Source organism: Procambarus clarkii, chromosome 13, assembly GCF_040958095.1.
Source record: "Procambarus clarkii isolate CNS0578487 chromosome 13, FALCON_Pclarkii_2.0, whole genome shotgun sequence".
Lineage (NCBI taxonomy): Eukaryota > Metazoa > Arthropoda > Malacostraca > Decapoda > Cambaridae > Procambarus > Procambarus clarkii.
In genome coordinates this window covers 21,454,625-21,466,834 of record NC_091162.1, presented here as the reverse complement: position 1 = coordinate 21,466,834, position 12,210 = coordinate 21,454,625, and the positions used below count along the sequence as shown (strand labels likewise).

The window sequence follows — 12,210 nt, the reverse complement described above, 5'->3', positions numbered from 1 at the left end:
CCGGGTCTTGCCGTAGAGGTTCCCGGGGTTGGGGAGGGGTTGCCTGGGGGGCCTCGGCCTCGTTTGCTCCTCTTGGGTCTTTGTACCCTTGGTGAGAGGCTGGCAGTTCCTCAGAGTGGGGTTGTTCCTTCCCCCTCTGTGTTCCTGTTGGTTCGGATATACCCCTCCCTGGGTTCGGGTTCGTCGGTGCCGTCGTTCCTGGGGGTGTGTTTCGCCCCCTTTTCGTGCTTACGATGCGATACTGTTCCCTTCGTATCGGGGTCCCTGCGTGTCCCTTGATCAAGGGTTTATTTTTGTCCATATGTACCTCCGTGCGTTTGTGCTCGGAGCTCGTTTTCTCCCTCCAGTCGTAGCCCTCTGGATGCTAGGGGTGTTCTGAATTTTATATATGGGGGGCGTCACTTTGTTCTTCCTCTGTTTCCGGGTGTGGGATGGCTCAGAGTGGCACCTCCTTCCCCTTTGTACTGCTCCTCGTCTTCTGCAGGGGGCGCGTGCCTCTGGATGTATTTCTCCTTAGACTTCCAAATTTTATTCAGGTAACGGTACATACAATGCCTACTGCCTCTAGTATGCATGGCGTTCGAGCGCACCACTAGCGATGCTCTTGGTATGTTACTTGGCTTGCCTGTGTTGTGTTGCACGGTCGTGTCTTTGCTCTACAGGCGAGATTGTCATGTCTGGTGCCTCTGTCGGCCATGTGCTGGTTCTCGACTTTTGGTGGGGTGCTTGTGGGGGGTTGAGCTCTGGCTCTTTGGCCCCACCTTTCTCCTGACGGTCGACGGTAGTGCAGTTTCCAGAGCCTCCTGGGCTCTATCTTATCTACGTTTGCTCCTGTGGGTGGAGTCTGCCTCCACCACGTAGCGTTCTAGTGCTTTTCACTTTCTATCTCCTCTGACATTGATCAGGTTCTTTTTCATGTCTGTGGCTCTTTTGGGTACTCAGCTTCCTCCTGTGTCCTCCCTTGTGCATACGAACATAAGGACATAAGAACAGAAGAACTGCAGAGGGCCTATTGGCCCATCGAGGCAGCTCCTATTTATTTCCACCCGATCCCACTCATATACATGTCCAACCCATGCTTGACACAATCGTGGGACCCCACCTCCACCACGTTACGCGGTAATTGGTTCCACAAATCAACGAACCTGTTACCGTACCAGTATTTCCTCAAGTCTTTCCTAAATCTACACTTCTCCAATTTATACCAATTGTTTCGGGTACAAAACGTGCCAAAAGGGTGGCATGTGCCACCCTCGGTCACTGCTCCATCCTTGTTTACTCTACCCCGTTTGGCAAGGTGGTGTCAATGGCTCCTAACAAGGGTGTTTGGTGTGGTGTGTTGTTTGGTCACCTTGCGTGTGTCTTCAGTGACTTTCCTTTGTCCATGTATCTTGTTCTTTGTTGTCCTGTGGGGCTCTGCCCCGCATTTCGGTGCTTTTGGTTTTGTTGTCGGCATCTGGGTCTTTTCCCTATGTGCACACTCATTCCTTGCCTATCTTCTGTGCCTGGCTGCACCCTGCTGTCCATGAGGTCCCTCGGGTATGTACGCCCTCCACTACACATTTTGTGGTTGGTCGTGTGCATTACTTCCTGGCCTCTCCTTGGTCCATATTCGGGGTTTTCCTTGCCTATTTCTGTTTTTCCTCCTCCTATGCTACACTTGTCTGTGTATCTGGGTCGGTGCTTCTTGACTATCCTGATGTTGGGTGCTCAGATCGCCACAGTTCAGCGATCTACAGCTTCAAAATAATAAAATTAATAAATCAGTTCCAAAGGGAGTTTTTTATAGCTCTTATTATCGTAATAATATTGCTAAACTAAATATGTAACCCAAAAATATATAATTTGATGTAAATTGAATATTTGAGAGAAATATATGTTACTGGAAATCGAACACAACACCAGGCAGTGTTTTGTTCGATTTCATCGCCACAGTTCAGTGACCTACGGCTTCGAAATGATAAAATTAATAAATCAGTTCCAAAATAAGTATTTTTTATAGCTCTTATTATCATAATAATGTTGCTAAACTAAATATATAACCCAAAAATATATAATTTGATGTAAATCGAATTGTTAAGGGAAATTTATGTTACTGGATCAGGCTTAAACACCAGCCTACTGAAGGGTGTACATATAGACTTAGTCTGCGTTCATACAGTATGCACCCAGTGCCCTTAGCTTTGTCTGCGATTGACGTGCAGTATTTATCCGCCGGTGGAAGAATAATCGTGGAATTGACCATTTTTTTACTACAGCTCTTTGGTTATAAAACAAAATGTCTCAGGGGCTTACTAATTGTGCCTTATTAATGCCAAAAATGAAGCAATATTTTGCAAGAACTAGTAGCAGAAAATCAACCAGCACGAGAACAGCCGTACCCAACACGAGAACAGCCGTACCCAGCACGAGAACAGCCGTACCCAGCACGAGAACAGCCGTACCCAGCACGAGAACAGCCGTACCCAGCACGAGAACAGCCGTACCCAGCACGAGAACAGCCGTACCCAGCACGAGAACAGCCGTACCCAGCACGAGAACAGCCGTACCCAGCACGAGAACAGCCGTACCCAGCACGAGAACAGCCGTACCCAGCACGAGAACAGCCGTACCCAGCACGAGAACAGCCGTACCCAGCACGAGAACAGCCGTACCCAGCACGAGAACAGCCGTACCCAGCACGAGAACAGCCGTACCCAGCACGAGAACAGCCGTACCCAGCACGAGAACAGCCGAACCCAGCACGAGAACAGCCGAACCCAGCACGAGAACAGCCGTACCCAGCACGAGCACAGTTGTACCCAGCACTGGTACAACAGCCGTACCCAGCACAAGCACAGTTGTACCCAGCACAAGCACAGTTGTACCCAGCACTGGTACAACAGCAGCCAGCACCAGCTCAGAAGCAGCTGAACCCACAGCAGCAGCGAGCACCAGCAAAGCTGATGCAAACATCTAAAAACATCATGTGCAGCATGAACAGTTAGAAAAAGTGTTAAATTTAAGTGTGTACACAGTGTTAAAATTAAAGTTGCAGTAATTTTAGTGTACAATAGTTTTCATAAATTGTATTGTAGTATTCAACATACAGCAGAACTACTTTTAATCAACACAGTGCTAACAGCATAATGCACTGCAGTACGTATTTAATGTAGAGCATTCACAACTTCACGAAACTTCAAGATGGACATAACTTCAACAATAAGGTAAATTTATGAATTACAGTATTTTTTAGTAGAGAAGTAATATATAGGTAGAGTATGTAATATGATAATGCATTTTTATTGTGTACAAGAAAAAAAAAGACACTGACACAAACGCCTCCTGAAGGTCACCTCTTGCAACAAATCCAACGCTCCAACGAACTGGGGTTGGTCCCATATAGTACGTTGAATCGAGGTTGTACTGTATATTTATTTTGACATTTTTCGGCGATGCTGTGGTCACAAGCTGGACAGCAATGCTGTTTGCTCATGCTGCGTGTGCCAGCCTTGATTGCTCCAACAGTACTGTGGCTCTCACACCTGAGAATATTGCCCACGGTTTTTTTTTAAATGGCGTCTGTTTACAAGAGCCCTGAGGAATCTACTGTGAACCCCGTGTAGCCGCGGGCCATTTGAATCGGGCCTGGCACCCTATGGCGTATATATATGCCATGCGCACTGTGGGACATGTTACTCAGGGCGTATATATACGCCATGCGCAGTTTAAGGGTTAAGGAAGAGCTATTCCTGATCACAAAATGGTTATTTGACCTTTGAGAAATAGAGGACATGGAATCCTCTGGTGACCTATGACCGCCAGGTCACTCCGCCTTATAGCCTAGTTCTGGCTCGTGACATCACTGATGGTGACTTAACTCAAAATCCTAATAATTAGAATACTCTTGATATTATAAACTAATACTATACAATACAATTTGAATACAAAATGAATAAAGGCTAATTTCTCTAAGTGAATACTATAGAATGGTTCATTATACGAAACTATGAACAAAGACGCCAGCCATTTTGTGACTCAGACTTGCTTATCCCCAGTGGAATGCGCAATGTTGAGGTCAGGTCCCTACACGAGACTTCTGGAACCTTCTGGATAATTCTTACAACAAACCTAGTTTATTACATGGCTCTCCTGGTGATTTACGTCCAGGAGGTGTCCAGCGTGCTTGCAGACGGCCTGTCCCAGTTCGTTCCCCTGTCCACGGAATGGACGGTCGACGCCAACTCATTCAGTTGGCTCTGCCAGACGTTCGGGACTCTGGACGTGGATCTCTTCACGTCAGCTACACATCAGCCCGTTATAGCTCCGGGGAGCCTCCGGGTCTAACCCAGAAAATGGCGTTTCATAACATTCAACGCTGGTTTTTTCTTTTTCTCCGCCTATCGGTGTTGAAGGTGAAATAGCCCAGAGCAGCTTAGGGGTTAAGAAGATCAAAAAAGGTACTTTTGCTATTGCAATATTCAGTTCATACGACACTTCTCGGGACACCACTCTCCCACCTTCTTAATTATTTCAACTTCTCAAATGTCATCACTGACCTCTTTTCTGAGGGGAGCCCCTAAGGCTCCCCGGAGCTATCCATGGCTGATATGGATACCCTAACTATTTTGCATCAGTCGATGTGGGTGGAGTTCTAGGCCTACCGGGGACCACGAGCCAGAACCTGGCCCCCTCAGAGAGGCACGGGGAGCAATGGCCCATAGAAATGCACATGTGATTTGGAGCATTCTATATCTGCCATTGACTGGGACAGGCACCCAGAAAGGTAAGCACCACAAAACAAACCCCTATTCTGGTTAACAACAAAAATTGACAAACGAGTGGACAGAACTCCCCCAGGAAAACGAACTAACAAGCATGACGTCACACGAGCCACGCCGCATGTCTGCGCAGCTCCCCCCTCCCCGGGAGGGGGAAGGGGGAGCCCCAGACCCCCGCGCCGGCGATCCCCGCCCCAGTTCCTCGGCTGATGGGATCATGCACAGTCGTGTGGCTCCAGCTCCGGTCTTGTCTCAGTGCTGTGACTTGTTTGCAGTGCTGCTCTTACAGTGGTCGTGTGAGCTGGGAGTAGTATTCTCAGGTACTCAGGCTGCATGTGTTTAGGGTCTGTACTCAGGCTGCATGTGCTTAGGGTCTGTACTCAGGCTGCATGTGCTTAGGGTCTGTACTCAGGCTGCATGTGCCCTGTAAGTACCGCCCTTGGGGCTTGGGGTTGCCTTCCACAAGTCACCTTGGATCTACCTCTGTTGGCTTTTCGCTGCTTGGCGTTTGGCCACCCCGAGGGTTTGGGGGTTTTCCTCCCTTTACCTTGGGGTAAGTGGTAGTTATAGCACTGGTGGGGTGCAGGGTACTGCGTAGCTAGTTTTCACCTATGACAGCGGCCGGCTCTGTTCCCTCTGAGTACGTTGTCCACTTGTGTGGTTTTTCTTTTATATTTGTTTTTGCCTGGTAGGGGGGTCTGCCTTGTGTTCCCCCCCCCCCCCCTTATATTAGGTTCATTTGTGTGGTGGCACCCCCCGCTTCGCCCTCGCGATTGGACACGTCCCATGGGTTCAGCTTTAGCAGTTTGCTTGGTAGTTTGGGGCGCCGGTTAGCAGTACCCTGCCTGGGATAACCCTTAGCAGACCCAGTCTAGGGGCCCTGGGAAACCCCCCCAGGGGCTCTCGGGTCCGATAGTGGAGACCCTTGCGTCCCCTCTCGCTCTGTGCGAGTTGAGGGTTGCTCTGTCCCTTTGTCTCAGGATGACTCCTTGTTTTTGCCTCCGTCATGCTGCCTGTTGGGTCGGTGACACATTCGACCCTGGGTCCTGCGAGCTTTGTTGCTTGTTCGTGACTCCATTCACCCAGTCTGCTGATGAATTCCCGTGGGTGCAGGCAGCTCGCGTGTTGCAGGGTAGGATGTTGCAACGTGCTCAGGTTTGTCGCTTCCCTGGACGCCCCGATGCTGCCCCGCTTGTGTAGGGACCCAGACTAGGGTGTTTTGGTCGCTTCAGCCTTGGTTCTTCCAAGCCCCCCTTGTTTTTCCCCCCTCCTGCTTCTGGCCCCTACACATCTGCAGGCTTCGGGGGCGGGGCGGGGTTAGAGGTTCTGAGACTTGGGCAGTTTCGGGGGTTGCCCGTCCGGGGTAGCTGCAGAGGGATTCGAGTCTGTTCCTCCGGCTGATGCTCCGGGGTCTGACCAGTGGGCCCCTTCTCTTTCAGCTCTCTCAGCTGCCCCGGCTTTTTCTTGTGGGGCCGGGGCCTGGTGTAGAGGCTCCTGGGGTTGGGGAGGAATGGCCTTGGGGGCCTTGGGGTCCATTGCGCCCCGCCTGGATTTCCGCCCTTCTGAGCGGGGCTTACTGTTGCGAGGAATGGGGTTTTCTTCCCCCCCTCTTCGTACGATTTGGGCTTGGGTTCTGCTCCTCCCCGGGTTCGGTTCCGTGTCCCTGTGGTTTCTTCGGTTCTGTCTTCCGGAGGTTTTCGGCTAACCGCATCTCTTTGCCTGCGGTGCGGTTGGCCTTTGCGGCTTACCTCCTGCGTGTCCCGGAGTTTGCCTCCATACTGGTTCCTTCTGTTCTGGACAGGTTGGGCTCCTTTGTAGCCGTTTGGGCTCTTTTGTACACGTTTGGGCTCTTTTGTACACGTTTGGGCTCCTTTGTCGCCATTGGCGCTCCTTTGTAGCTGTTTGCGCTCCTTGTAGCAGTTTGAGCTACTGTCGTCAGTTGGGCTGCTTGTCGCCGGTTGGGCTGCTTGTCGCCGGTTGGGCTCCTTCTCGCCGGTTGGGCTCCTTCTCGCCTTGTTGGGCTCCTTGTAGCCGGTTGGGCTACTTCTCGCCTTGTTGGGCTCCTTCTCGCCTTGTTGGGCTCCTTCTCGCCTTGTTGGGCTACTTCTCGCCTTGTTGGGCTCCTTGTAGCCGGTTGGGCTACTTCTCGCCTTGTTGAGCTACTTCTCGCCTGGTTGGGCTACTTCTCGCCTGGTTGGGCTACATCTCGCCTGGTTGGGCTACTTTCGCGTCCTGCGCATGCGCCGTGGGAGTTTGTTTTGATTCCGGGCGGTGTGCACACGTATTCCTCATCCCATTCTCTCGGAGGTCTTCGCCTCTTGCTCTTTTCTTAATCCAATCCGTGCCCCGTTGCTTTGGGGGTGTTTTGGGGTGCCGCTGTGGGAAAGTCACGAGGTTTTTCCCTGCGTTCTAGAGTGGGGAGCCTCCTTCGCTGCTCCCCTCCTCTCCAGCATGGGCGCCCTGGCCGCCTCCGGCTGATACGGACTCGAACGCTTGCGTCATGGCCCTTCAGCGCCTATGTTCTGCAGATCAGTTGGTGCGGTTTGGCGTCTCCTTCGTCCTGACGCTGTTTTTGTTTTTGGGAGTAGGAATGGGTATACATACGTACTTGAGAACGTAGACCGTATCACCCAAGGTGCCTACTGCAGGGCTATTAGCCCATACTGGGCAGCTCTTGTTCTCTCCACCTGATTCCTTCCTCGGTTCACGGGTGTCTGCGGGTGGCCTCTTGGCCCTTCCGAGGCAGCTCCTGCCTGTACTCCTCTTGCCCCTCTCCTATGCTTGTCTAACCTTGCTTGAGTTCGGGGCCCCGCCTCCACCTTGTTCCGCAGTGCAACGGTGGGGGTGCCTGTTTGGTAGTACGTTTTCCTGTGTCGGAGGTTTTGTGCTCGCCTCCTTGTGCTTGCAGGTTGGATTCTGGCTCTTTGGTTCCGCCTCTCCCCTGTCGTTTGCCTGTTGGGCGGATTCTGTGCTTCTTGGGCGCTCTCGTCTCTGCTCTTGGGGCTGTGTATGGGGTCAGCCCATGTTGGGCTGCCTTCTGTGTTCCTTTGTTTGCCTGTTACACTGCACACGTTTCTTCTACCGTCCCTGTGGCTCAGTTGGGTGCTCGGTTTCCGCCTGTGTCCCCTTGTGTGCCACTCGTGTACGGTTTATCTATCTTCTCTGTCGCTTCCTCGGGGAGTATGGTGACATTTTGCTGCGGTTTTGGTACTGCAGCTGCCTGTCGGGGTTGGTTGTGGCGTTATGTTCGGCCCTTCCGTGCTCCCTCTGGGGCTCTCCTTCCTTGCCGGTCTTGCTGTGCCGGGCCTGGTTTTTCCATGTTCCTTGGGTTCTGTCTTGTCCTCGCCTCATTGTGATGCCTGGGGATGTGCTTGAGGTCTTCGTCTCGCCCCTCGCCTATCCTCCGGTTTCGATTCAAGTTCCAGAGCCTAGTGGGCTCCCTTCCTTCGTGTTTTTCACGGCTGCCCCGGGGTTTTTCTTGACGCTGGGGCTTTGAAGGGACAGCTCTGCCCCGGGGCCTGCAGGGTGGGTTCTCGGGGCTGGGGTGGGACTAACGTAAGGGGCCTGAGGCCCCGTTGGTCCCCGCCGGGGTGATTCTACCCCTTTGGGCGGGGCTTGCAGTTTTGTGGTGTGGGGTTTTTCCGTTCCCCCTCTCCGCATGTGCTTTGTGGGCGTCGGCCCCTCCCTGGGCTCGGTTTCCTTGTCCATTGTGCCCGTTGTTTCTGTCCTGTCGGTGGGTGCTTTTCTACAGTCTTCGCCCCTTTTCTCCGGGACGGGCCTTCTCCGTCGTGTCCCCCTCTTCTTGGGGTTTCTGCATGACTTTTGGTGTCGGGTGCGACGGGGTTTTTGTGCCTTCGTCCTTTGTGTCTGCTTCTTTTTGTTCTCGAAGGTTCGGGACGGTTTTGCTCCTTCCCGTTTTCTGGTACAGTATGTCTGTCGTCATTCGGTTGAGCTTCCCTCCGGTCCTTTCTAGGGCTTGTGGGTCCTCTTCCTGGCAGCTTCTGGGTGTTTGGCCTTCTTGTTCTTTTGTGCTACTCTCTTCTCTTCGTGCTGTCTCGGCGCTACTCGTTTTCCCGGGGGCGATTTTGCTCCTCTTAATGAGTCTTTTCGCTCCTGCCCTTCTGCGGGATGTTGGTGCAGGGCGGCTCCTGATGCAGGTTCCTTCCCTGTCAGCTGCACTTGTGTCGGTGGACTTGCACGCTTGTGGCATTTTCGTTTTGGTTCTGTGTTTTTATTTTCCCTCCTGGGGCTGTCATAGGATTGGCTTGCGGAGGATGCAGAGGCGCTTGGGGCCGTTCCTGGGTCTGGCACCTTGGTTTCTGCTGCTAGCTTTCGGTATCGATATTCCTTCGCCGTTTCGCAGGCTGTATCGTGCGTTGTTTCACCTCCGGCCTGCTTATGCACTGCCTGTGTCATCCTGGTCTTTGGACAGGGTGCTCTCCTGTTTTTCTTCTCCTTGGTGGTTGTGGCTCCTTGGGGTCAGATTTGCTTTGCCTCGGCTTTCTTTTTATGTTGGCATTGGCCTCTGGGGGTCGTGTGGTAGAGCTTCTTGCTCTTCTCAGGTGCAGTGGTTTTTGGCTCCTATGGTCGTGCTCGTAGGTTTCTTCGTCTGCGGCCGTTCTCCCTTTTTTCTGGCGAATGATGTGCCTGCTGCTTTCCGGAGGGGTCCTTGGGTTGTTGTCTCGACTTTGTGTTGAGGAATGGTTCACCGACCACCTCCCGGGTATGTCCCCTTGTTAGGTAGTCTTTGGTGAAGTAGTTCCGGGGAGCCGTAGGGGGCTCCCCCCAGAAAACCAGCGTTGGATGTAATGAACGCCGTTTTCTGGGCAAGTCCCGGAGGCTCCCCGGCACCCTCCCGCCCCCCGGTCGGCGGGTTTTTTCGCAGTTTTGATATCCAGCCTCAGAACTGGGGCGGGGGTCTTGGGCTCCCCCTTCCCCCTCCCGGGGAGGGGGGAGCTGCGCAGACATGCGGCGCGGCTCGTGTGACGTCATGCTTGTTAGTTCGTTTTCCTGGGGGAGTTCTGTCCATTCGTTTGTCGATTTTTGTTGTTAACCAGAATAGGGGTTTGTTTTGTGGCGCTTACCTTTCTGGGTGCCTGTCCCGGTTGATGGCAGATATAGAATGCTCCAAATCACATGTGCATTTCTATGGGCCATTGCTCCCCGTGCCTCTCTGAGGGGGCCAGGATCTGGCTCGTGGTCCCCAGTAGGCCTAGAACTCCACCCACATCGACTGATGCAAAATAGTTAGGGTATTCTTATCAGCCATGGACAGCTCCGGGGAGCCTCCGGGACTCACCCAGAAAGTGGCGTTTCATTACATTCAACGCTGGTTTTTTATGTATCCTGCTTCTTGATGTTTCACTAACGCAATGCGTGCATTTGGAGCCAACATGGTGCACGGATGTTCCATGATTGTGCAGATATGTCCAACAAAATTACGGAATGAACACTAGCCTCATGACAAATCAAAACAATGGGAACAATAGGCCATGACTGACATCACAGGGTAGAGGAACTAGAGTGGTGGTGCCCGACGTGGTCAGTGAGCAAACTAGGCCATCTCCCACCCCGGGCCAGTGCGAGGCTTAGCAGACCACTTCCTCACCCGAACTTAATTCGTGTAGCGTGAAATCCCAAACCCGCCTGGTGCGAGGCTTGGCGGACCACTTCTTCACCCGAACTTAGTTCGTGTAGGTGCTGTGTAGCATGAAACCCCAACCCCAATCGTGAAACAGGAAGTTCCAGATAACTTAAGTTTGCAAACCAAGTGGCTGTCTGTAGTAGTAATGAATTTACAGATATATTTTGGGCATGATTTATCATCAATATACTTGTCTACAGAGATGCAAGCTGGGAATTGGAGCCAAATGCCTTTAGTGAATTACTGGAACGTCCCATCCACTGTGATGCTCCAAAATGCAAGTGCCCCGATGGACGCAAGAGTGATGAAGATGGCTCGTACGTATACTTTTGTAGATTCTTATTATTGTATGCATATTCTAGTTATCAATTTTACCCAATAGGTCCGATGCTATACTTGTGCTTGTGTATTAGTGTCCCGAAGGAAGAAGGACAGAGCCTCGTCGATCTCCATAGGTGACACTCGGTCACTGCTCTCTTTACAGTATTCTTATTGTCGGCTCTATACTCACTTTTCCTCTTAATGAAGTCGGCACTTAATCCCTGCGTACACCAGCCAAAAAAATACAGGAACCTCGCAGCACCACTTGGGACTTACCAAGCTACTTTCTCTACCCAGAGAGCAGGAGTTAGTGGCAGGTGTCTACCTCAGACACCTGGTTATCCAGCTACTTCTGTGATTATCAAGGTTCTCACCTGCACCCAGCGTGGAGGAAATGACGTAAATTCTCTACTCTAGTCTTCTTGAGCATGAGGCTATGTTTCCGATTTCATTTAATCTTTATTCCTGTCCTCAGTACCCCACTGTCAGGCTGTCACATGAATGTGACCTGTCATAACCGAAATTATGATACAGTACATATAAACACAGCATTTAAAAAAAACATTTACTGACTATAGAAATACATAAATAAATAATAATTTCTTGGATAGCCTCAATCAAGTCTGCAATCAACAGCCACTCTCAATCTTTAAAATACTAACGTTACTCTATTCACATGTATAGTCTCAATATATCCTACTTCAAAGTGTGTGTGTGTGTGTGTATGTATAATTACCTAAGTGTAGTTACAGGATGAGAGCTATGCTCATGGTGTCCTGTCTTCCCAGCACTCTGTCATATAACACTGAAACTACTGACGATTTTGGCCTCCACCACCTTCTCGCCTAATTTGTTCCAACCGTCTACCACTGTTTGCAAAAGGGAATTTTCTTATATTTCTTTGGCATCTTTATTTAGTTAGTTTAAATCTATGACCTCTTGTTCTTGAGGTTCCAGGTCTCGGGAAATCTTCCCTATCAATTTTATCAATTCCTGTTACTATTTTGTACATAGTGATCATAGGAGCCGGTCGGCCGAGCGGACAGCACGCTGGACTTGTGATCCTGTGGTCCTGGGTTCGATCCCAGGCGCCGGCGAGAAACAATGGGCAAAGTTTCTTTCATCCTATGCCCCTGTTACCTAGCAGTAAAATAGGTACCTGGGTGTTAGTCAGCTGTCACAGGCTGCTTCCTGGGGGTGAAGGCCTGGTCGAGGACCGGGCCGCGGGGACACTAAAGCCCCGAAATCATCTCAAGATATCCTCAAGAAGATCATATCACCTCTTTTTCTTCTGTCTTCTAGTTTTGGCATATTTAATGCCTCTAACCTCTCCTTGTAGCTCTTGCCCTTCAGTTCTGGGTACCACTTAGTAGCATGTCTTTGCACCTTTTCCAGTTTGTTGATGTGTTTCTTAAGATGTTGATGTGCTTCTTAAGATATGGGCACCACACAACCGCTGCATATTCCAGCTTTGGCCTAATAAAA

General features: G+C 51.1%; 1 protein-coding gene across 1 annotated transcript in view; it reads left to right on the top strand.

Annotated features, from left to right (window-relative positions):
- The window catches only part of LOC123757248 (uncharacterized), a 67,143-nt gene that overhangs the window by 28,144 nt on the left and 26,789 nt on the right, over positions 1-12,210 (top strand). The window contains exon 7 of the mRNA XM_045740768.2: positions 10,605-10,721. Within this exon, the coding sequence (XP_045596724.1) occupies positions 10,605-10,721 (117 nt within the window). The remainder of the gene's footprint in view (positions 1-10,604; positions 10,722-12,210) is intronic.